Source organism: Odocoileus virginianus, chromosome 34 (genome assembly GCF_023699985.2).
Source record: "Odocoileus virginianus isolate 20LAN1187 ecotype Illinois chromosome 34, Ovbor_1.2, whole genome shotgun sequence".
NCBI classification, from domain to species: domain Eukaryota; kingdom Metazoa; phylum Chordata; class Mammalia; order Artiodactyla; family Cervidae; genus Odocoileus; species Odocoileus virginianus.
Window position 1 is genome coordinate 31,416,250 of NC_069707.1, and position 25,696 is coordinate 31,441,945.

At 36.9% G+C, this 25,696-nt stretch overlaps 1 protein-coding gene across 2 annotated transcripts in view; it reads left to right on the forward strand.

Moving 5' to 3' along the window:
* MOXD1 (monooxygenase DBH like 1) overlaps window positions 1-25,696 on the forward strand; it is an 87,833-nt gene that overhangs the window by 17,370 nt on the left and 44,767 nt on the right. For both annotated transcript variants that reach the window (XM_070461404.1, XM_070461405.1), the window contains exons 2-4: window positions 8,597-8,743; window positions 10,447-10,614; window positions 10,789-10,872. In XM_070461404.1, coding sequence (XP_070317505.1) covers window positions 8,597-8,743; window positions 10,447-10,614; window positions 10,789-10,872 — 399 coding nt within the window. The remainder of the gene's footprint in view (window positions 1-8,596; window positions 8,744-10,446; window positions 10,615-10,788; window positions 10,873-25,696) is intronic.

Here is a 25,696-nt window from a genome sequence, read left to right on the forward strand (position 1 = left end):
GCTATTTCAAATCGTAAAAGATGATGCTGTCAAAGTGCTGTACTCAATATGCCAGCAAATTTGGAAAACTCAACAGTCACCACAGGATTAAAAAAGGTCAGTTTTCGTTCCAATCCCAAAGAAAGGCAATGCCAAAAAGTGTTCAAACTACTGCACAACTGCACTCATTTCACATGCTAGCAAAGTAATGCTCAAAATCCTTCAAGTTAAGTTTCAATAGTATGTGAACCGAGAACTTTCAGATGTTCAAGCTGGATTTCGAAAAGACCGAGGAACCAGAGATCAAATTGCCAACATCCACTGTATCAGAAAGAGCAAGCGAATTCCAGAAAAATATCTAGTGGGTCATTGACTAAGATAAAGCCTTTGGCTGTGTGGATCACAACAACTGGAAAATTCTTCAAGAGATGGGAATACCAGACCACCTTACCTGCCTCCTGAGAAACCTGAATGCAGGCCAAGAAGCAACAGTTAGAACTGGACCTAGATCTGTGGGCTGGTTCAAAATTGGGAAAGGAGTATGTCAAGGCTGTATATTGTCACCCTGCTCATTTAACTTACATGCAGAGTACAACATGCGAAATGGCAGGTTGGATGAAGCAGAAGCTGGAATCAAGATTGCCAGAAGAAATATCAATAACCTCATATATGCAGATGACACCACCCTTATGACAAAAAGCAAAGAGGAACTAAAGAGCCTCAGTGAGAGTGAAAGAGGAGAGTGAAAAACTGGTTTAAATCCAACATTCAAAAAATGAAGATCATGGCAAATAGATGGGAAAACAATGGAAACAGTGACAGACTTTAGTTTCTTGGCCTCCAAAATCACTGCAGATGGTGACTGCGGCCATGAAATTAAAAGACACCTGCTCCTTGAAAGAAAAGCTATGACAAACCTAGACACCATATTAAGCAGAGACATTACTTTGCCAACAAAGGTCCTTATAGGCAAAGTTATGGTTTTTCCAGTAGTCATGTATGGATGTGAGAGTTGAACCATAAAGAAGACTGAGTGCCGAAGAATTGATGCTTTTGAACTGTGGTGTTGGAGAAGACTCGAGAGTCTCTTGGACTGCAAAGAGATCAAACCAGTCAATCCTAAAGGAAATTAGTCCTGAATATTCATTGGAAGGCCCAATGCTGAAACCGAAGCTCCAATAGTTTGGCCACCTAATGCGAAGAGCCTACTCATTAGAAAAGACCCTGATGCTGGGAAAGATTGAAGACAGGAGGAGAAGGGGACAACAGAGGGTGAGATGGTTGGATGGCATCACCAACTCAATGGACATGAGTTTTAGCAAGCTCCAGGAGTTGGTGAAGGACAGGGAAGTCTGGAGTCCTGAAGTCTATGGGCTTGCAAAGAGTCAGACATGAGTGAGTAACTGAACAACAGCAAGTATAGAGGTTGAGAAGAGATGCTGTGCCTAGAGTATATTGCATGCTACACAGGGATGGAAATAGAGGAATAAAGATTTGGGGAGGGAATGATCACTTCCAGTTGGAATGATTGGAGAAAACTTTGTAGAAGAGATAGAATCACGAGTCTTGGAGAAAGAAAGCTTTTCAATGGAGTTGCTTCAGTGGGTGAAAGTAGTGGTGGATACATCAGTGGGGTGAAGACAGTAGGGGAGACAAGAAGAATATGAACAAAAGCAAAAACCTGGGCAAAGGCAGAAAAGTGGGTGTGGGTGTGCTCAGGCACTCAGTCTCGTCCGAGTCTTTGTGACCCTGTGGACTGTAGCTTGCTGGGTTCCTCTATCCATGCGATTTTCCAGGAGGATGCTAGAATGGGATTCCATTTCCTACTCCAGGCGATCTCCCTGACCATGGGATCCAATCCAAGACTCCTGCATTGGCAGGCAGTTTCTTCACCACTGAGCCACCAAGATTTGAAGGGAATAATAAATAGATACTAGAGATTATGTGGTGAGATTAATGATAGACACCCTGGAAAACCAGGCTAAACTTTAGAGAAATTTGAATCCAAATTATAGAACTTAGTACTCTATATTGTTGAATAAAATGTAATGGCACATTGAGCGTGATTTTCAAGGAAGACCTTGACAACAGTATGGAGTGATAGAATCAGAACTTACAAGTTGAATGGAGCAGACATAAAGGTGGGTTATTTTTGAAAATGAGGAATTGATAGGACCGGGGATTATGTGGAGTTGTGAGTAATAAAGGAAGAATTTAATAATACTGATTTTTTAATTTGGCTGGCTGGGAGAATGATAGTATAAGTAAATAAAAATACTTACAGATAAAAGGTGAATACAATTTTCATCTTACATTTGAAATGAAAGTAAAGAATTCCAAGTAATGGTATCCAATGGACTTTTGGATATGTGATGCTAAATAAGGGCTATGATTAGAAACTCTTGGAGTAGATGAGATTCCCAAAGGCTGAAATATGAAAACAGAGTAGTGTAATGTCAAGGATGGAACTTTGATGACTTAGTTAGGGAATGGGAATAATAGAGACAAACTGTCAGAGGTGGACAACCAACAATGGGCCCTTCTGAAAGTGAGGAGGTGGATATCCTTGCCTCATCCCAGGGCTTTCTTGTTCCCATACTTAGTGGGGAAGAATTCAGTCTTTCATCATTAAGTGTGATGTTATTAGGTTTGTATGCATGCATGTTAAGTCGCTTCAGTCTTGTCTGACTCTTTGCGACCTTGTGACCTATAGCCCTCGCGGTCCACTGTCCCTGAGATTCTCCAGGCAGGAATACTGAAGTGAGTTGCCCTGCTCTCCTCCAGGGGATCTTTCTGACCCAGGGATCAAACCCGCCTCTCTTATGTCTCCTGCTGGTAGGCGGGTTCTTTACCACTAGCGCCACCTGGGACGCCCTGAGGTTCTATAGACTCCTCCCTTGTAGCTCAGCTGGTAAAGAATCTGCCTGCAATGTGGGAGACCTGGGTTCGATCCCTGGGTTGGGAAGATCCCCTGAAGAAGGGAAAGGCTACCCATTCCAGAATCTGGCCTGGAGAAGTCCATGGGGTCAAAAAGGATTGGACACAACTGAGTAACTTTCACTTTTACTTATAAGGTTAAGGAAGTACCTTCTATTGCTAGTTTACTGAGAGATTTTACCATGAAATAATGTTTGAAATGGATCATTGCATGGCTTTTCTTTTTTTAGACTTTGATATAATGAGTTGCATTGATAATTTTCTAATATTGAACCAACTCTGAATGGCCATAATACAGTATCCTTTTTTAAAAAAAAAAATCACTGTGTTCTACTTGCTGTTATATATTTTTAAGAAAACTTGCACCTGGGCCTGTGAGAGATCATGATCTTTTTTTTTTTTTTATAATGTCTTTGATTTTGGTATCAGGGTAAGGCTAGCATCAAAAAGTGAGTTAGGAAGTATTCCCTCCTCTTTTCTCTTCTGGAAGAGTTTTTGAAAGATTGATATTACCTCTTCCTAAAATATTTGGAGACATTCCCAGTAAAATACATTTTGGCTTAGAATTTTCCTTGGAATAAAGTTTTTACCCCTAGGTTAGACTATAGGCCATTGAGTATCATTGTTTGGTTTTTTTTTTAAGCATTTTAATATATTTATTTTTCGTTGAAGGATGATTGCTTTGTAATATTGTGTTGGTTTTGGCCATACATCAACATGAATCAGCCATAAGTATGCATATGTCCCCTCCCTCCCACCTCCCACCCCATCCCACCCCTCTAGGTTGTAACAGGGACTTGGTTTGAGCTCCTGAGTCACAGCAAATGTCCACTGGCTGTTGGTTTTACGTAAGGCAGTGCATGTGTTTCCATGCTGCTGTCTTCATCATCACACCCTGTTCTTCCCCATAAGTCTGTTCTCTGTGTCTTCATTGCCGCCCTACAAATAGGTTCATCAGTACCATCTGTCTAGATTCCATATGTATGCCTTAGTATATGATATTTGTTTTTCTCTTTCTGATTTACTTCACTCTGTGTAATAAGCTCTAGGTTCATCCACCTCATTAGAACTGACTCCAATGTATTTCTTTTTATGGCTGAGTAACGTTGCATTCTCTGTAGGCACCACAGCTTCTTTATCCATTCATCTGTCAGTGGACATCTAGGTTGCTTCCATGTCCTGGGTATTGTAAATAGTGCTACAGTGAACACGGGGGTACACGTGTCTCTTTTGTTATTGTTTTCTCAGGGTATACTGGCTAGGAAGGTTCTTGGACCATACGGTAGTCTTTTCCTAGTTTTTTAAAGAATCTCCATATTGTCCTCTGTAGTGGTTAAATCAATTTACATTCCCACCAATAGGGCAAGAGAATTCCCTTTCCTCCACCCTCTCCAGCATTTATTGTTTGTAGATTTTTGATGATGGCCATTCTGACTGTGTGAGCTGATACCTCATTGTAGTTTTCATTTGTGTTGCTCTAATAATGAGCAACACTGAGCATCTTTTCATGTTGATTAGCCATCGTCTTTGGTGAAATATCTGTTTAGGTCTTCTGCCCCCTTTGTGATTGTGTTGTTTGTTTCCCTGGTATTGAGTTGCAGGAGCTGTTTGTATATTTTGGGAATTAATCCTTTGTCAGATGTTGCATTTGCTGTTATTTCCTCCCATTCTGAGGGTTGTCTTTTCACCTTGTGTAGTTTCCTTTGCTGTGCAAAAGCGTTTAAGTTTAATGAGTTCCCACTTGTTTATTTTTGTTTTTATTTCCATTATTCTAGGAGGTGGATCACAGAGGATCTTGCTGTGATTTATGTCATAGTGTGTTCTGCCTCTGTTTTCCTCTAAGAGTTTTATAGTTTCTGGTCATTAAGAGTATCTTTTATTGAATTTGTCTGTTTCTTACCTAAATTATTGAAGCTTTTTCCATCAAGATATATATAAAATTATTAACCTTTTAATGTCTGTAGGATCTATCGTAATATTTCTCTTTCATTTCAGTTACTTTTTGCTTTCTGTTTGTCCCATCTCCTCTTTGTTTTTTATTTCTGTTTTCCTGCTTTGGGATTGATTTTTATGATGCCATTAAGTGATACAATATTTAGAATAGACAGAAGGCAAGATGTGAGCTCACATGTATATCATAATTGAAATTCTCTCAGTGAAGGGAAAAGTCTGATCAAAAGCTGAGGGTGGGAAAATGTTGGCATCTTATATAGAGAGAGTTTAGAATATTTGTTCTAGGAAATCTCCCAGGAATAGTAAGAGATTAGCTTGTGGGTTTTCAAGCATTAGTAAGGACCCAGCTAAGTAAATATGTCCTGATAACACTATTTGGGTAGTTAAGGTGTACTGTGATCAAATCTGATCTCCAAACAGACCCAAAAAGTTGAAAAATGGGAAAAAAAAAATTATAATGAAATTACAGTGGTGATTAGGATATTTCACATTTCAACCTTGTATAAAGAAAGCTGAGCGCCGAAGAATTGATGCTTTTGAACTGTGGTGTTGGAGAAGGCTCTTGAGAGTCCCTTGGACTGCAAGGAAATCCAACCAATCAGTCCTAAAGGAAATCAGTCCTGAATATTCATTGGTAGGACTGATGCTGAAGCTGAAACTCCAATACATTAGCCACTTTATGTGAAGAACCGACTCATTGGAAAAGACCCTGATGCTGGGAAAGACTGAAGGCAGAACGAGAAGGCGACACCAGAGGATGAGATGGTTTGATGGCATCACCAACGCGATGGACATGAATTTTAGTAAGCTCTGGGAGTTGGTGATGGACAGGGAGGCCTGGCGTGCTGCAGTCCATGGGGTCACAGAGAGTCGGACACGACTGAACGACTGAACTGACTGAACTGAATGAACTGAACATTTCAACCTTAGTTTTATTCAAACCCATTTATGTTTCCCCTTGGTGAGGTTGAAGACACCAACTTCTTTTGGACAAGCACACTTTTCCGGAAGTGCAGAACTTTGACATCGTTGACAGCCGTCTTTTCTGAATATTGAACCCTCAGTGTTTCCCACAATGCAGATGAGCTCGAGGGACTTTCAGTGAGACCTGAGTGGACTTTCTCCCCTTTCCTCATAGTTAATTCTCCTTCGCTTTTCGCTTCTCTTCTTTTCACAGCTCTTTCTCATAGTTAAGTTATTTGAAAAGCCAGAAGAAGGTGGAATAACTGAAAACAATTGGTTTTGGTGAGTGGAAATAAAACAAATGGAAAATTGGCAAGCCAGCTGGATATTTTGTGGGACTAAGGCTTTGGAAACATATTTGCAAAACTCGGATAATTATTCTACTCTTTGAACTGATTGCATTTTGTATTGTATTCTGTTTGTTTGCAAAAACCTTGATTGCTTGAATCATGTAATGTAATGTGAGCTTGGTGTAAAGACAGAGTTAGTTTATCTAAATCCCTTGGCCACAGGCATTGTTATTTCATTTATATACTGAAAATCTATGTGATCAAAAGTGGGAAAAACACGGTTATCATTGGAATATTTCATTTGAATTGCTTTCACAATTACAGCTGGTTTTCAGAATACATTTTTGGATAGACTCTGACTTTAACAGAAAAAGTAACATTTTTTTTAAAGTAACTTTTTATATGAAAAAATACTTGATGTATATAGTTCTGTAGACAGAAGGATGTAAACTAACCCATCCTTTTCCAGCAGTGGCCACTATGGTGTAGAACAGTGAAGAAGGAGGCTCACATCAGACTGCCTGAGTTTCAATACTAGCTTTACCACTTACCAGCTGTATGATTCTGGCCTAGATGCTAACTTCTTTGTGCTTCAGTGAAATAGGAAAATCATTTTGTCTCATAGCCTTGATAGGAAGATTAAATGAGCTAATACATGTAATATGCTTAAACTGGTGCATATAATGTACTCAATGTGTTGTAATTGCTACCAGAGTGAAGTTAGTTAGGTTCTATGCATCACCAATAATGTGAGATTTGAACCATGTCAAGATGTGGTACCCTGAATGTCGTACACTGGAATGTACGTACACTAGATAGCTACCTTAGATAAGTGCTAGAAATAAAAACACCAAATGCCATCCATTTGAGAATGACCATTTCTTGTTCTTTTTTTTTTCACTCTTAAATGTTTAAGTGTATAATTACCAAGAACAAGGACATTCTCTTACATAACCATGATAATTGATGTTAGGTCATTTAACATTGTTATAATACTATTATCCGTATCCTAGAGTATGACAATTACAGACAACTTAAAGTTTTTCTCTTGTACAACTGTATTTTCTCTGTCAAGCATGCAATCATTTCTTCAAATGTAATTTTAGTGTTAGTAAAACTGATTATAATTTTATTTCAGCATGTATATTCTAAATCAATCCTTTGTGACTTATCAGAGATAAATACCATTATATGCTGAAAAACCAGTATAATTATGGCAAATATTATGTCTTCTATAAGTAATAAAAATGAACAACATCATTTTTATAACTCTCAACATAGAAAGCTAATTGTAAAAAGCACAGAGAATATTTTGGGGAAAAACTACTCTAATTGCAAAAGAGGGAAGAAGATAGGCATTGAGTGAGCTCTAACTATGGTTGGCAGTTTTTTCCCTTATATACTATTTCATGTATTTATCTTTCAGAATTCATACAATAAGCATGTATTATCTCAGTTTTGTTTTATTTCCTTTTTTAAATATTTTATTAGATATGGACCATTTTTAAAGTCTTTGTTGAATTTGTTACAATATTGCTTCTGGTTTATGTTTTGTTTTTATTTGGTCACGAGACACACGGGGTCTTAGCTCCTCCACCAGGGGTCGAGCCCATACCCCTTGCCCTGGAAGGTGAAGTCTTAACCACTGGACCATCAAGGAAGTCCCTATCTCGATTTTATTAATGTTAAAACAAAAGTTCAGAGTTTGATTTCAATAATTCGTCGACATTTTTGGAGTAGAACTGGGAGGTCAGATCCTAGTTATTTGATTGAAAGCTTATGCCCTTTCCATTGCATCTGTGTGCTTCTAAGAAGCGATCTTACACCACTGAACTAGTTTAGTATGAGAATTATAGCTGAACCACCAAAACAAAACATCCCTAGTTTTTCAGTGTCTTGTAATTCAACTAGAGTCATTTCTTTCCATATTTTCTCACTGCATTTCATTTTAATAAATGTATGCCATTAAAGCTCATCTAAAAAAAAAAAACCGATAACCTAAACATAAATCTCCTTGCTTTTAGAAGTGCAGAAGGTAAGCACCATAAGGTGTAATAGTGGAAAAAGTGCTGACACTGGGCTTGGTCCTGGTTTTGCTGTGAACTAGTTAGTCATTTCACTTTGGAACAAGTCATTTCCCTGTGTTGAAGTTCTTTTCATCTGTGGAAGGAGGAAAAAGTACTCGGTGATTACTCATTCCATCTCTTTCAATACTCTCTATTATAAATCCACACTGCCTTTTCCTGAAGGGCCAGAAGTTCAAATATGGATTAGTTTCCTAGGGAACTGTCCCTAGGGAGAACACTCCAGCCCCTTGGAAATTCCCAGGACTTAAAAAGATGACTGTAAATACAGGATTTTTTAATAAGCAAACCAGAATTATTTTTCAATGTTACATGTATATACTCTTAATCTAAATTCTTTTCACTCTGAATTTAGAACAGCTGGATTTTCCTTTTTCATATTTTCCACAGGATTATTTTACAAATGCAAACAGAGAACTGAGAAAAGATGCTCAGCAAGATTACCACCTAGAATATGCCATGGAAAATAGTACACACACAGTAATTGAATTTGCCAGAGAACTGCATACCTGTGACATAAATGACAAGAGTATAACGGTAAGAAGTCTATCAGTAAATGCATGCATGAACAGATTGTACATTTACAATTGGGAAATACTTTGCAGAATAAAAAAGAAAAATATTTAAAAATAACCCTTAGCAACAAAGTCACATAGTCTTTTGGGAATATTTTTGAATTCTTCTTAGAAGCCACAAGGGGGGGAAAACCACCTATGACTATAAACTTCAATAAAGGCAGTTTTTGTGTGAATCTAAAATTTTGAAGAGCTGCTTAAAGTATGTGTGGTTTTATCTATAAAAGATTGTAGCTTCTTTATACAGTTTGAAAATAAGCAATTGATAAAGGTTGGAAGAAATCATATTACATAAGAGAGAATTATGATACTGAATACTAGGCTATAATTCATCTGAATTGTTACTGATTCACTTTTGTAAATTTCTAAAGTCAAGATGAATAGTAGACTGATGAAAATTGCCTGTCAACATGTTATACAAGGTTTGTTATTGTCAGGCATCGTGCAAAAATTAACATCTTTGTGCATATGCAAATTAAACATTTAGAGGATCTATAATTCATGTGGTACTTTGAAACTGTCCATGAATTTCTTAAACCAATTTCATTTTGTATAGGCCAACAAAATTACCTTTTTTTTTTTTTGTCATTCAAAGCTTTAAAAATGGAAATGTAAAAATCTGAGGCAGTTTTGATTAACATTCTGCATAAAGAGTAAAAGAGGGAGAAAAATGTGTACAAAGACATGGACCACTTTTATGTAATATACAGTGCTCTTATACTTTAATTATAATAATAATTATAGTCATTTGACTTATTAAGAAATAATGTAACTTTTTAAATGAATAACTTTTGTTTTGTTATTTATTTTCAATGTTCTTATTATAAAGATCTGACAAAGGCGTCGTTGTGTGTGGGGGGACTGAACTATTTTTTTATATCCCAGCACACCCTCCCCATTGCCCCACCGCCCTTTGGGCAACCAGTTTCGCCTGACAGTACTTTCCCTAGTTGGAATGCCCCAGCCCCTTGAACATTCCCAGAGTTCATTAAATGATTACAGCTAGATTCTACGATAATAAACAACCCAGAATCAGAAGTTCCTCTTGCATTTTCACTTTCTCTAAATTCATACATGTGACTGGGCTAGAGTCTAGGAAAAATCTATTGTGAAAATTAAAATTCTGACCTGGGAAGTCATTTGAACTTTCATTATATTTATTTGTTTTCTTTAAAATGTTCCATAGCATTGAAACAGGTTTTAATTATCCTAAACTCCTGCTACTTAACGAGAGTATTGGCCTGGTAACTACTAGTATGTTTTCAGTAGTTTGGAGTTTTTGCATGACAATGATTTGCTATTGCTATCAGCATGAAAGGATTACTAATAAGTCACTTGTCCTTCATTCTATTGGGTTGGCCACAAAGTTCACCTGGGTTTTTCTGTTAACATCTTACTCTAAACCCAAACAAACTTTTTGACCAACCCAATGTTTTGGAACATATTATCTTGCATGGGAGAGATGATTTCTTTCAAAAAGGAACTCATCTATTTGGATTTTTAAGGCTTAATCAAACAATTATGTGAGAGACCATATTAAGACTCTGAATGTCATTCTCTTGTCTTTGCTTCTGTATCCTGCTTTAAGTAGCATTCATTAAACTCAACTCAGTGGTAGGGAAAGTGCTGTCATGAGACATAACCCTCCCCATTTCTGTTCACCAGGAGAGCACCGTAAGGGTGATCTGGGCCTACCACCATGAAGACGTGGGAGAAGCAGGTCCCAAGTACCATGAATCCAATCGTGGTACCAAGAGTCTGCGGTTATTGAATCCTGAAAAAACCAATGTGTTGTCTACAGCCGTGCCATACTTTGATCTGGTCAATCAAGACGTAAGTTATTTTGTTTTGTTTTCAGGTTTTTACGACTCTAGGGATGGGTTTATTGAAACCATATAATAGTTTTTGTGTTTTTTTTTTTAACTTAAATTATTGTTTTTAATAGAATGTCAAGACAATATGACTTTTGTCCCCTTCTCCTTTTTATTTATTTATTTTTTAAGACAGGTTCCCATTCCAAACAAAGGTACAACATACTGGTGCCAAATGTTTAAGATTCCCGTGCTCCAGGAGAAGCATCATGTCATAAAGGTATGTGACTCATTCACCAGCTAAACTTAATTTGTAGGCATGCAGGAGAAATTGTTGTTCTTAAAATGAAAATAATAAATTTATAGAAATGGTTTTCAGTTATTCCAAAGTTACCTAGAGAACAAGGAATCGGCTTATCTGAATCACCCACTGTCCTAAAGTCACTGAATTTAGCAAGAAACTTGGGTTGTAGCTAGTATTTTATGTTTTGTCTCCTAATTTTATATGCTTAAAGGTTAAAGTTTTGGGATGCATTTGTACACCTCTGGTTATTTCTTAGGGAACAGTTCAACAATTAGAATTTTTGGAATTGCAATTTAAAATAATATATTTGTATATCAATAAATTCTATCCAGGAGATTTACATTTCTCACAAATATTGTTTGATAATATCTGCTTCATTGAAAATACTGCATATTTTCATAAAAGTAATTGTTACAGTATTTTTTTTGAAAATAGGAAAATGAGAAAATTGTAGTGAATTTCTACAGTATTGAAAAACACAGAATTGAGTAATAAATAAAGCCTGATTTGCCTGTGACATCTAATTCTTATCTAATTCTCACTTCCTCCAGGGACAGGTCTCTCAAAACTTTTGCATCTAGTTAGTGAATGAACAGGTATTTTTAAAAACTTAGAGGACCTTGACTCTGTGCTAGGAATTGGGAAATTCCATAGAGGTTGAATATATGATCCATGCTCTCAAAGAACCTACAGTGAGATTGTGGGAGATGTGGACAAGACACAAGAAGGAATAAGATAGAATTGCATAGTGCACACAAACTACTACAGACCATCAGAAGGCCAGATACTGCTGACTTTTTGTCTTCCCCTAGACAATGTGGTAAAGCAGTGTAGATACGAGAAAGGGAGAAGCTTCTAGATTCTAGAATCTAGAAGGAAACATGCAGGTTTAAATAGCTCTTTATATGGTCTCTTTATGTAGTTAGTCTCAAGTAAGTCACTCTGGGGTAATGCTGCCTGCCCTGGGGTCCTCCTCTGTGAAAAGGCAGTCAGTCATTCCATTTTTCCTGCCAGCCTCAAAGCATTCTGGCAGAGATGGAAATATTGAGCACATTCTATAAAGTGATTTAAATTTAATTTCTAATATACTTCTCCAGTGGCACAAATCTGCCTATTGTTTATAGAATGACTCACAACTACTTAAAGAGGCAAGAGGGGTAGGTTGGGGAATGATTATTGAATTAAATAAGTAGTCCTAAATATTTGTAGGTTATTTTCACAATCAAATTTACCAACAGTGTGACTGTGGATGAGTCATTCACCTTCACGCAGTGTTTGTTTCTGTTTTTTGCATGTGAAAGGAGAATGCAAATTCTAGTCTTACAAGCTTAATAGTGCCTGAGTCCTTCCCTTAAACCAATGAAAAACCTTTCTCAGAAAAGAGAATGTTATGCATGCTATGTATCACTCTAGTAAGTTGAACTGGAACCTGGCTTAAAGGTCAAGTATAAAACTATTGGTTAAGCACATGTTTCACAAAACAGGTCCTTGATTCATTTTTCAGCAAATGTTAATTGATAGGATGTGAAGTTCTTAACCACTTACTTGAATGCATTTTTTTTTTCTTGTTTTTATTGATGCTAGTAATTAAGTTGAATGAAATAAAAACAACTGTCTGCACTGAAGGAGTGGCAGTATATGTTCTGACCCTCTGTGTGGGGTTTTTGCCTGGTACCTCATCTGAAAATTCTTAGTTTTCTCATTGCAAGCATATTATAGTAATTCTCAGATATGTGTGCATCTGTCATCTAAGGATATGCTTAGAATTAAGTCCTCTTGGGTTCACATTGCTGTTTCAGTGGTATGAAGAGGATTCTCAGTGAATTGAAAGACTTTGGGACAGCCTTTTTTCTTTTTCTTTTTTTCATGTTTGAAGATCTGTAAGAGGACAAAAATTCTTTACCCTGAACAAGAGGGGTTTTGAGTGAGGGAGGGTAGCAGGTTGGCAAGCAGGGCTTATACAAACTTTTGTGGTTGCAGGGCAGAAGGTTGGTGACTTAAATTTAAACTCAATTACTTCTCATGAATGAGGCTCCCTTGTTGCCTTAGTGGTAAAGAGTTTGCCTGCCAATGCAGCAGATGCAAGTTTGATCCCTGGGTTGGGAAGATCCCCTGCAGGAGGACATGGCAACTCATTCCAGTATTCTTGCCGGAAAATCTTATGGACAGAGGAGCCTGGTGGGCTATAGTCCACAGGGTCACAAAGAGTCGGACATGATTTAGTGACTGAACAACACAACAAAAGAATTATTTGCTACTAAAAGTATGAAATAGTAAGGTAAGTTATTTGTAAAATTATAAAATAAGAAAGGTAAATAACTTAATCTGCAGGAAAGATTGGGTTATGATATAAATTATTGATAGTTCCAGTTCACTTGTGATTTCATTTTGCTGATTTATATTTTGATGATAGTAAACAAAGTTGAAAATTATGACTTGAAAATGTTGATGTTGTCTGATGGCATATACGGAGATTGTGAAAAAAAAAATTCTTGGTAAATTATATTAAAACCACACGTCTCATAGGAGATCATCTTTGTGATTCCCTCTTGAGATTCACCCTCCAGCCCATCTCTTCATATGACCCTACTTGAGCTTTGCTAAATAGGTGACATTACCCCCAATTTAAAATTTTTTAGAGGAAGTGATTCTTTCCACTTTCTTTTGCTGTTGTTCAGTCAGTCAGTCATGTCCAACTCTGCTACCCCATGGATGCATCATGCCAGGCTTCCCTGTCCTTCACCCACTCCTGGAGCTTGCTCAAACATGTCCATTGAGTCAGTGATGCCATCCAACCAATCTTGTCCTCTGTTGTCCCCTTCTCCTCCTGCCTCCACTCTCTTTAGTCTGTATAATATCATATGCTATTTTTTTTTTCCTCTTGCCAACATGCGTAAAAAGGGAAGCCAATTACAAGTGCAAATAATGTATTCTTTTGTAACTCAAGTCTTGAAATGTTCTGTAGTGTTAAGCAAAGTCTCCTCTTGCTTGATACTAAATAAACTTTTGAAAGAAAAAAAATATAATTATCACAATTAATGATTGGATATACTCTGCTAGATGCTGGGGCTATCAATTTTTTTGAGGAGCTTTTCGTGTCAGGGGATTCTCCTCATAGATAAACTAAACTCCTCATTCATCTGTTTAAATCTGATGTCTTAATCAATTTAATGAATAGCTGTTGATGGCTTATTATTTTAAAGAGGAGGAAAAAGAAAAACATCCAGGTTGAATCATCATCCTTAGTCATCTCCCTCTAAAGGAGATGTCTCCCAAGTAGGAAGGCAGTAGGTAGGTTCTGCATTTGGATGGGCCAGTTTTGAATCCTTCTTTCCATTAGTCATTGAACAGAAGGAAAGTTATTCATCATGTATGCAAAACTCAGTTTCACCATTTAAGTAGGAACAATGCTTTTCTAATGGTATTGTTTAGAATAAAGATTAAATAACAAGCTTAAAAAATTTTATTAATACTTACTACAGTATCCAACACAGAGGATTCTTAATAAATTCGATTTCTATTATCAGTTTATATATTTTCAGTTTTGCTTTCCAAACAACTTTTCATTGAAGACTACTATTTTTGTCTGACAGCCCAGAAAAGGAAGAGCATCATTCTAAAAGGTTGACTATTGCTGAGTTTTAAGAGAGGATTTCTTTTATTAGTCGTGTGATCATGGGCAAATTATTTACTGTCCTGTTCCTCAGTTTTCTCATTGGAGAAATGGACATAGTGGTTCTCCTGTAAGAGAGATGTTATGACCATTAATCAAAGGAGTTTAGTATTTGTAATTTAGAATAGTGCCTGGCACATAGCATTTGTTAAATAACATAGCTAAATAAAATTATGTTGATCACTAGTGATACACAGTTGCTAATCTGTTGAACATCTTGTTAGGTTTCTGGGTTCCTGTGGGATTCCAAACCAGCCAACCTTTTCCAGACAGAATTCTAAATAAAACCTGGATTGTCACTTATTTCATTTAGGCAGGCCACTAGAGAACTTTCTTCTCTGGAAAAATTGAAATTGAGTGAAAAAAAAACCACTCTTATCTTTCTCTTCTTCAGCAGTAGACACAAGGAGGGAAATCCTATGCTTTCTGCTTGCTACTGGGCAGCATATCTTTCTTGCCATTAAGTTAGAAGCTGCTGCTCTTTTCCGTTGGTGGCATTCATAAATCTGTGTGGTTTAATTTGGGGGAATGTTCCCTGGGATAAGGAAATCTAAGCACAATAGACATTGAATACCCATGAAATGTCCTTCAAGCCAGAGTACTGTATACCCATGAAATGTCACTCAAAAATCAATTTTCCTATGCTAGACACACAGCATGAAACTGCGACTTTATACACGATATTAAGTGAACGCTGCTGCCCATTTTCCCTGTCTCATTCATTCCTTCTTCTTTCTTACATGAAAGGACACCATCAAATGGAGAAATTTAGCATTAACACATTCTGAAACATTAAGTGTGATAACGGGTCTCTATTTCTGAAAATGTGTAAGACATCAAAGCTAAATTTAGTAAAATGTGGGAATTCTCGGTGTCAAACTACATAATTTGACAACTGTTAGAGTGATTTCTTCTCAGTCTATCTTCTTCCTTTTTTTCCCCTGAAATGATATTTCAAAATATATTTTAATTGGTGTGATTTTTTTTTCCCCCTGATGGAAATAGCATTTTGGTTTGTCATCAGGATGCATTTATATGGATGCCATGCTTTAGTTCTCCTCCTTTCACTGTGTGTTTACCTTCTGTTTCACTTTATTCAGTGGCAGACTAGTAGGTATTTATTATTGACCGTTGACTGAACAATCGTTTGTACTTTCATCCATTTTCATTCCAACTCTATAGTACTTGTTCAGGCTTTCTGATGTTTCCCTTTGATCTTTTACTAATTCAACCATATTTCCTAAAGGCAAGCTTTTCTCTTCAGATAGATTTATTTAGTATGTTGAAAAAAATTGATTTTAAAAGTATGCTTTGTGTAAAAATACTTTGCATTCCTCTTAAATAGTTTGCAACACTGTATTTGGCTATTGATTTCTTAACATCAATGTATTACCATTGACATCTGTGAATTTTATCACGATTGACAAGACAGATGATTTTTGACCTTCTGGGGAAAAAAGATCATGTGGTAAAATCATAAGAATCCTCTTCTTTGGGATTTTGTCATCCAAAATTTACAAACACCAAAATAATTTTACCCTTATATCCAAATATATCTGAAATGTTATATATCTTTTATCTACCAGAGGAGAGATGAAAATACCTGGGCGTTTACAGTAACTGTCTGAAACTATAACTTGGAACCAAAGTTGATAGGAGCACCGCCCCTAACAATAATGAATTGACTCAAGTTAGCACATTTTAAAGATTGTTGACTTAGATTCTCAGTGTTGCCAAGTTCTTTCTAGATCCTCTTGGGTTACATAGACTTTACAGAAACATTGGAGATTGTCTAGCTACATGGGTGTTCTTAATAGCCACTTGAGAGTGGAGGTAATTGAATTCACTTTGAAAGCATGTCTTTTCATGGAAGTGATTTATTGCTAACTCTGTCACTAATTAGCTTTCTGACCCTAGAGAAAGTACTTAACCTTGCCCTGATCCTCAAATTCCTTGTCTATAAGATAAAGGGATTGGACCAGATGATTTCAATTGGCCCTTTTTTACTTCCAAGTATCTATGACTTGCTGAAAACTAAAACTGAAATCTGTGTGGGGGTTTGGATGCCCTGTGGTGTGACTTCCTGACACGCTTGATTCTCACCATCCCCGGGCAGGTGTTCCAGGGTGAAAATGCTTAGGACCCCGCTGCCGCCTTTGACGTTAAAAGTCCTCCTTCCTAAAGTTAAAAGTCTCCTTCTTTAGTCCCTCAGTCATGGGCTCTCTTAGTATATATTCTTTTTTTAAAATTAATTTTTATTGGAGTACAATTGCCTTACAGTGTTGTGTTAGTTTCTACTATATAGCAAAGTTAATCAGCTTTATACACACACACACACACACACACACACACACACATGTATATATCTCCCCTCTATCTGGGATTTCCTTCCCATTTAAGTCCCCAGAGAGAACTGAGTTCCCTGAACTGTACAGTAGGTTCTCATTAGTTGTCTATTTTATACATAATATCACTGGGTGTATATGTCAATCCCAACCTCCCAGTTCATCCCACCCCTTTCCCTCCCACCCTTTAGTGTTCTACGTTTGTTCTCTTCATCTGTGTCTCTATTTCTGCTTTGCAAATGAGATCATCTATACCATTTTTCTAGATTCTACATATATGCACTAATATACGATATTTGTTTTTCTCTTTCTGACTTACTTCACTCTGTATAACAGTCTCAAAGTCCATCCACATCTCTAACTCTTAGCATATATTCTGAGGCTTAGGTTTCCATCTGTAAAGAGGATAACAATAGTACTTGTCTCACATGGTAACTGTCATTATCAAATGAGACATTATATGTAACATTTTTATGTGTTTGGCATATATTAGGTAGCTCAGTAAATGCTAGTTATATTCCCAGTTTACTTTGGTTTTCAGATACCTCTAAATCTTGGAAATAATCCAAATAAAATAAATCTAAATAAATAAGCAATGAAATAAATCTAAATATTGGGAATAATGTCCTTTTAAAAATAATAAGGATTGTAATTAAGAATGGCAGGGTGAGGAAGGCTCATAGGTTGGCGCAGCGCCCAGGATAGACTCTGGAGATAGGTAGGGGTTGTGTTCTAATTCAGTTTTTCATTAGCTGAATGATCCTGGGCAAACTAAACTTTGTGTGCATCTTCAGTTGTGAGGTAGGAAACATAATTTCCAGTAAAGATGAAATGATTACAAGTGAAAACACCTGTTCCATAATCGACTCATAATTGCTTGTTTTCTTCTCTTGATGCGGATTATAGAGATGGATGACTATAAATTCATCTAGTATTTTCTCATACTTAAAGTCAGGATTGCCCTGAAACCGTGGTAGGCAGTAAATCTCTATTATATTTTGACAAAAAGATTCCTTGGGAATTAGATTTCATAGCTTGCTTCCATTATTCTAAACCAAATGAAATCTAAGCTAATTTCCTCCTGTTCTTGTCTTAGTAAGGATAAAAACCAGCTGGTGACTAACCTCTGGGAAATATTCTTTTACATTCTTAGATCACCCATTAACTTTCCACTCGATGGCCTTAAAACATTTTCCACAAACATAAAAATATAATTATTCTTCTTTGTTGCTCTTTTGCCATCCAACTCTATACCCAGTCTACTATATCTTTTTTTTTTAATAGTCCAAAAGGTTGGGTTGCAGAATTGAAAAGCATTAGCTCATTTATTGATAATTATTGGCTATAAAAATTGGTAAATATTGTGATTAACAGCACTTCTTTTGAAATAGTACTAAGAAGGAATTCCCTGGTGGTTCAGTCATTAGGACTCTGGGCTTTCACTGCAGGGGGCACAGGTTCCATCCCTGGTCAGGGTAACTAAGATCCATGCAGCCTTGGCAATAAATAAATAAAAATTTTTTTAAAGTGGAATACTAAAATATTTAGGTTGGATTCTAGATGTTGATGGCACAATAAGATTAAGAAATATGGAAATATTAATATATGAATGACTTTACTTATATACAAAGAAATATGTAAGTAAAATATTTTTTTTGCTACTTTAGATATATTATCTTGTTGGATTTTCACAGCCTCCCTCTAACACCGCTTTCCAGATGAACACAGTGAGGCATGGCATGCACAAAGAACTTGCTTAACATTACACAAGTTCTGTGAAACAGAGGCAAGATTGAACACAGGTCTTCATAGCAAAGCTAGCAGATCTTTCTCTCTACAATGCTACTAGCCCAGGCCTTATGGTTTTTCTGGGTGATCTATGCCAATGGGGGCCTCCCCAGTGCTCAGCAGTAAAGAATTTCCCCTGCAATGCAGGAGACCCAGCTTCAATCCCTGAGTCAGGAAGATCCCCTGGAGGAGGTCATGGCAACCCACTCCAGTATTCTTGCCTGGAGAATCCCCATGGACAGAGCCCATCTGTAGCATCTCAAAGAGTTGGACACGACTGAGTGAGCATACACGCAGGCATATTGCCAATGAAACATAAATTCTACTAGCCCAGGCTTTTCTAGGTAATATATGCCAATGGAACTTAATTTGAATAAGCTCCTCAGTATCCAGGCTACTTTTGTATCCTATAAGATCTGTTCCTAGACAGAACCTTCCAGAAATATCAGTATAAAGATCCTGGGAGCTGAGTTAGAAAAGATTTGCATTAGGTTGATTAGGTGAAGGATTATGCACATGGGTACAACAAGGCACAGAACGTTAGATCTCAGAGATGATGTTAGGGAGAAAGGAACTGGAAATAATTTCAGTGGGAAGAAATAATTTCAGCGGGAAGAAATGCTACCTGTCTTGTAGCATAAGGATAATTGGAAACAAGCCTATAGCCTTCTATATAAGCTGAGTTATAGTCCTCTTTGGAATTAAGTGAAAAAATGGTAATGACTTATTTTATTCTCTTTCACTGCATAAGAAGAGACTTGTGAGAAAAAAATACTAACATTTTCATTTGGAAGTTAAATGTATGGCAAAATGCCTAGAGAGTAAGTACCCTAGAAGCAAGAAGAGCCATGTCATTGGAGAGAGGTCTAGAAATGTTGGTATCTCTGAATGACCTAAGAATCAGTCTATGTGGATTCTAATCCTGCAGTAAACATTGGTCAGCTGATCAGTCATGTCTCTGCATCATAGTGCTTCTCAAAAGATAGAGTTCATGTAAACAACAGAACTCAAAGGCTATAAATCCGTATAACTGAGAGGTTGTCCTAAGTGATCTTGAACCCTTAAAATTCTATGGCTAGTTAAATATTTAAATGGAAAAAACTGGAAATGTATCAAGTAAATGGATACATTCATAAAGTTTGTAAGATAAGCTGTAATAAAAAGTTATGCTAAAAATTACAAAAGGAGTGAAGATAATTTGTGTATATTTCCATGGGATATAACACACCAATTTTGCTTTGATGTCTGTTTTCAATGTAAGGAATTGTATACTTATCAAATCAGGATGTCATCCATTAATGACATCCTTGTTAATGCAACACTGACATTTTTTATAGTTTTTATGAATGGAGCTTTTAGTAAAATGGCACTAGTGGTAAAGAATCTGCCTGCCAATGCAGGAGATGCAAGAGACACAGGTTTGGTCCCTGGGTCAGGAAGATCCTCTGGAGAAGGAAATGGCAACCCACTCCACTGTTATTACCTATAAAGTCCCATGGACAGAGGAGCTTGTTGGGCTATAGTCCATGGAATTGCAGAGTCAGACATGACTGAGTGACTGAACACATTACAACACAAAAAATTATGTATGTGCTAGAAATTAAGTTAAATAAGAGTTGTTTACTATTCAAGTTTATAAAGTCAAATTTGAGAATAGTTTTATACAATTCTAATCAAGTGGTAAAAGATTGCACTGTTGTGGATCTTTATCAAACCTCTCACTACATTTGAAATGAATGTATTTTTATGTCAAAAATTCAGAATATACCTGATTTTAATAATATATAAATTTTATGAAGAGGAATATTATGCTCATATATCAAAAAAAGTTATGGTTGAGTCTTGCTTCATTTAATAATTCTGTTTTTCTAGATTCATAACCTAGGGTACACATTAGAACCATCTGGATAGAATCTTTAGGGATGGAGTCCAGACTTTTATGTTGCTGTCATTTGCAAAAGTTCCCCAGATGACCTTGAAACAAACCCTGTGGTTGAGAACCAGTGTTTTATATTTATTAAAATTTCCCAGGAGACCATATTTAAATTATATTTTGTAGCACCTAGTAAAGTGCTCTTCATATTACATAGCATCCATGCATATTTTTATAGTTATACACTGTTTTAATGAACAACTATTGTAAAAATTGAACACACATCAAATGTCTCCTATTGAAATGCACTGTTGTCTGCACATGAAGAAGATTTAAGCAATTTATGGTTTTGAGATAGTTTGTTCCTGATGCATTGCATATTTCTTTGTGGAAGTGGAGAGGCGAAAACACCAGCTGTTTCCTGGAACCACAGCTGACTTTCATTATAAAATTTCAACGAACTAATTCAGATATAAGGGATACTTTCTTCTATGAAGGGAAAAATTTATGTTCTAGTGAAATATATACATCAAGCTAACTCTATACATTAACGTTTATAATGTAATGGATCTATTTTAGAAATTGTATATGGAAGGCCACCTTGCTGACTTTTGAATGCATTCCATTACCAACAAAGAGATATCTTTTCATACTGTAATCTCACTGAATTGTTCTGTGTGGAATCATAAATATTAACTAAAGTCCGGACCATGTAAATAATAAGTACATAAATGCTATCAAAAACCTCTCAGCCTTTCACTTAATGTGAGGAAGTCTTACAGATATAGAAGAGGTACTTTGTTCATGACACTGCAGAAATTAGGTGTGTACTTAATACACCATGTGCTTAATCAGTGAGAAGTAGCCCTTCAAACTATCCTCTAAATTGCAAAGAATTATCTGTGAATGTCTAGTGAGTACCTGATGCAGACAGTGCTGTGTCTTCTGTCAAATACAAGGTGATATAAGACATGACCTTTCACCCCAGTGACCTCCTAGCCTAGATGGGGAGAAGAGATGCCACATGAATAAGAGAGACCCCAAAGCTGGTAAGCGAACATTGCCGTCAAACGACATAGTACAGGCAGCCGAGGCGAAAAGAAAGGAGACAGGAGTGAAGTTCTGGGCACAGTCCCACGCCATATGGGAAGAATCATCTTGGGAGAGTACAACCAGATGGATCTTAGGTAAGAATCCAGGTGTGCTGAGGATGACCAGGAGACAACCTCTCTGTTATGTGCTTAAGCGCCAATTTAAAATTAGACGAAAGACATTTACTGAAAACATCACACATTCTGTGAGTCACCCATCCTCATAAAACAGCCTAGGAAATAGGTAGTGTTATTATCCTCATTTTACAGATGAGGAAACTGAAGCCCAGAGAAGTAAGTGGCTCATTGCTGGTACTTTTCCTGTTTGTATGCTTTTCCCTAAGAAAGAAAGTGTATTTTAAAAATAAACATGGACAAGCACTTTTGCTGAGTTAATCTCAAAATATGACTATTTAGGCCCATGGCAAAAAACAATCATTAGCTGAAAAATAGGATTCTTGCTTCAGCAGTAAAGTTTTGAAGTCGGTCTGTGCAGAAGTTTCCATCTGGTCCCACATGTGGCAAATAATCCTCGATGCTCCAGCCAACATCTGTCTGGACTACAGCTGGCCAGCAGCTGCCGACTGAACTTTAAATCCATAGTCTGGTTATGTTAGATTAGAATGCAGAATCCCAGAGGTTACTTGTTGTCAGGGTAACTGCATTTTTTGATCAGAGAATGCCTTCGCCACACCACACCAAAGCCCCTCGTGTGAAATATTGAAAGGGACTGTAGACTGTGGCTTTCACTACCTAAATGGGGTCACTGATTTTATCTTGAATGATACCATTGTGTAGCTTTATCCCCAGTCATGAACTTACAGTTTTACTTATGTTAAAACTCTGGGTAGTTGCGTCATGCCCTCCAAAATAGAAACCAAGGCTACCTCTTAATTGCACACACATGCATATAAGCATTTAGTTCTTTAAAGAAAAGCTGCAAACAGTTCCTCAGAAGAGAGTGATGGCCTTTCAGTTCTTGTAGAAATGAGAGGTCTTCCCTAGAGCTCCAGTCCCTGTAGGGTGGCTTGGCCATTGAGGTCGCTGGACATCCATTCCCATTGTCAATGTCAATCATGTTTCCTCAGTAGTTTACAAGTATGTAATATGTGTGGGCTTCTTTATACAAGAGGTTTGTATCACTTAGTTCCTTATTTTATAGAATCATGGACCTGGTAAGGATCTCAAGAGAGAGTTTATTCATTTATTGCCTGAGATTTGAAAAAAATACTGCTTTGAAACCACTCTCCAAACAAGAATATTTCTCATAGTTACTAAAAGTTTCCAAATTTATTTTTATTCTTGAAATTGGATATTTTCTCCATGATAGCTGATCTTAGCATCATAACTTCAAGGCAAAATTAGTTCTTTTGAATGGAAACAACATAGGTTTTCATCACATCAATAAACACGATGTTATTTGTTATGCTGTTATTGAATATGCTTCTCTTACCTTTTGTGATATTGGTGTCAGTGTATGTTGTTGTCAGTTACTAGGTCGTATCCGATTCTTTGCAACCCCATGAAATGCAGCACGCCAGGCTTCCCTGTCCTTCACTATTTCCCTGATTTTGCTCAAACTCATCCCATTGAGTCTGTGATGCCATCCAACCATCTCATCCTCTGTTGTCCCCTTCTCCTCCTGCCTTCAGTCTTTCCTAGCATCAGGATCTTTTCCAATGAGTCTGCTCTTCTTATCAAGTGGCCAAAATATTGGAGCTTCAGCACCAGTTCTGCAATGAATATTTAGGGTTCATTTCCTTTAGGATTGACTGGTTTGATCTCCTTGCTGTCCAAGGGACTCTCAAAAATCTTCTCCCCAACACAGTTCAAAAGCATCAATTTTTTGGCGCTCAGCCTTCTTTATGATCCAGCTCTGACATCCATACATGACTGCTGGAAAAACCACAGTTTTGACTGTATGGACCTGCAAAATGGAGATAATGATTCTTGTCTTTTCAATGTTATTTTGAAAGTGCTTTAAAAATACTGAATTTTAGAAAACAAATAAGTGTTGATTGGTCCTTACGTTCCAGCCACTGTGCTTTACTTGCTGTTAATAATTATAGTGTTTTGCAGAGGAGGAAACTAAGGTTCAGAAAATTTAGATGTCTTTCCTAATGTTACAGAGGATTTAGTATTATAAAACACATTCACTTAGCTAGCAGTGGGAGCTTACCTAATGTATTTAACTTATATGTACCAAAGTTTCAAGGACATTGTCTTCGCAGTCACTTAGAGCTGGTTTCAGATCCTGGCTCTCCCGTTTACCATTTGTGTGACCTTTGCTGTTGTTCAGTCTCTAAGTCACGTCTGACTTTTTGTGACTCCATGGACTGTGGTATGCCAGACTTCCATGTCCTTCACTGTCTCTTGGAGTTTACTCAAACTCATGTCCATTGAATTGGTAATACCATCCAACCATCTTGTCCTCTGTCATCCCCTTCTCCTGCTCCCATCAATCTTTCCCAGCATCAGGGCCTTTTCCAATGAGTTGGCTCTTTGTATCTGGTGGCCAAAGTATTGGAGCTTCAGCTTCAGCATCAGCCCTTCCAGTGAATAATCAGGATTGATTTCCTTTAGGATTGACTGGTTTGATCTTCTTGCTGTCCAAGAGCCTCTCAAGAGTCTTTCCCAGCACCACAATTTAAAAGCATCAATTATTCAGTGCTCAGCTTTCTTTATGATCTCTCACATTGGTACATGACTCCTGGAAAAACCATAGTTTTGACTATATGAACCTTTCTTGGCAAAGTGATATCTCTTCTTTTAAATACTCTGTCTAGGTTTGTCATAGCTTTCCTTCCAAGGGGCAAATGTCTTTATTTCATGGCTGCAGTCACCGTCCACAGTGATTTTTGAGCCCAAGAAAATAAAGTCTGTCATTCTTTTCACTGTTTCCCCATCTATTTGCCATGAAGTGATGGGACCAGATGCCGTGATCTTAGTTTTTGAATGTTGGGTTTTATGCCAGTTTTTAGCTTTCCTCTTTCACTCTCATCCAGCTCTTTAGTTCCTCTTCACTTTCTGTCATTAGGATGGTATCATCTTCATATCTGAAATTGTTGATTTTTCTCCCAACACTCTTGATTCCAGCTTGTGGTTTGTCCAGCCCACATGATGTACTCTGCATAGAAGTTAAATAAGCCAAGTGACAATATACAGCCCAATTTTGTTCTCCTTGCCCAATTTTGAGCCAGTCCACTGATCCATGGACTTTTCAAACTGTTACTCTTGTCCTGCATACAGATTTCTCAGGAGACAGGTAAGGTGGTCTGGTAATCCCATCTCTAAGAATTTTCCACAGTGTGACCTTGGGTGACTTAAACAGAATTCTGAACGTCACCTTCTTCATTGGCAAAATGGAGATACTACCTACTCACAGATTAATTATCTGAAAATGTGTATAAAGCACCTGATATTAAGGCATGGTATGGTTATTTTTTACTCTGACACTCTAAAACTTCTGTTTTTTCATCAACATTTATTTCATGGTTGCAGAAAATGAAGTCTCGTGAAAAAAAACTACCTTTCTCATCCAGTTAATTAATTGAAACTGGGATTCAAACTTAGGGCATAAATTCCAAATTGCTGTTACTTATCTCTATTTAAACATATGAAATAAAAAACAATTTTACAGTAAAAGATACACCCAGAATACACCCAAGGTTTGTAACCCTTTCTAATCTGTCATCTTTGAATAATTTCTAACGAAATAATTTATAGAGCTTTTGAAAAAGTTCTAAATTAATAAATAATTACATCCAAGTAATTTAGAGCAGTTGTGAAACTCAGTTTGATTTCATTGACTTTTTTGAAACATTAAAAAGAAGAGAACATTGAAATATATTTGTTTATATCCAAGTGGATTTCATATTATATATTAGTCCTTTATAATTTGCTGTTCACTATTTCTGCTATCTTCGCTTTTATTTCTGTATTCATTTTTAAGATAAAGCTTGGTTCTTACAAGAACTAGGCTGCCAAATGTATCTTATTTGTTACTTAAGGTAAACTCCCATTTCTAGAA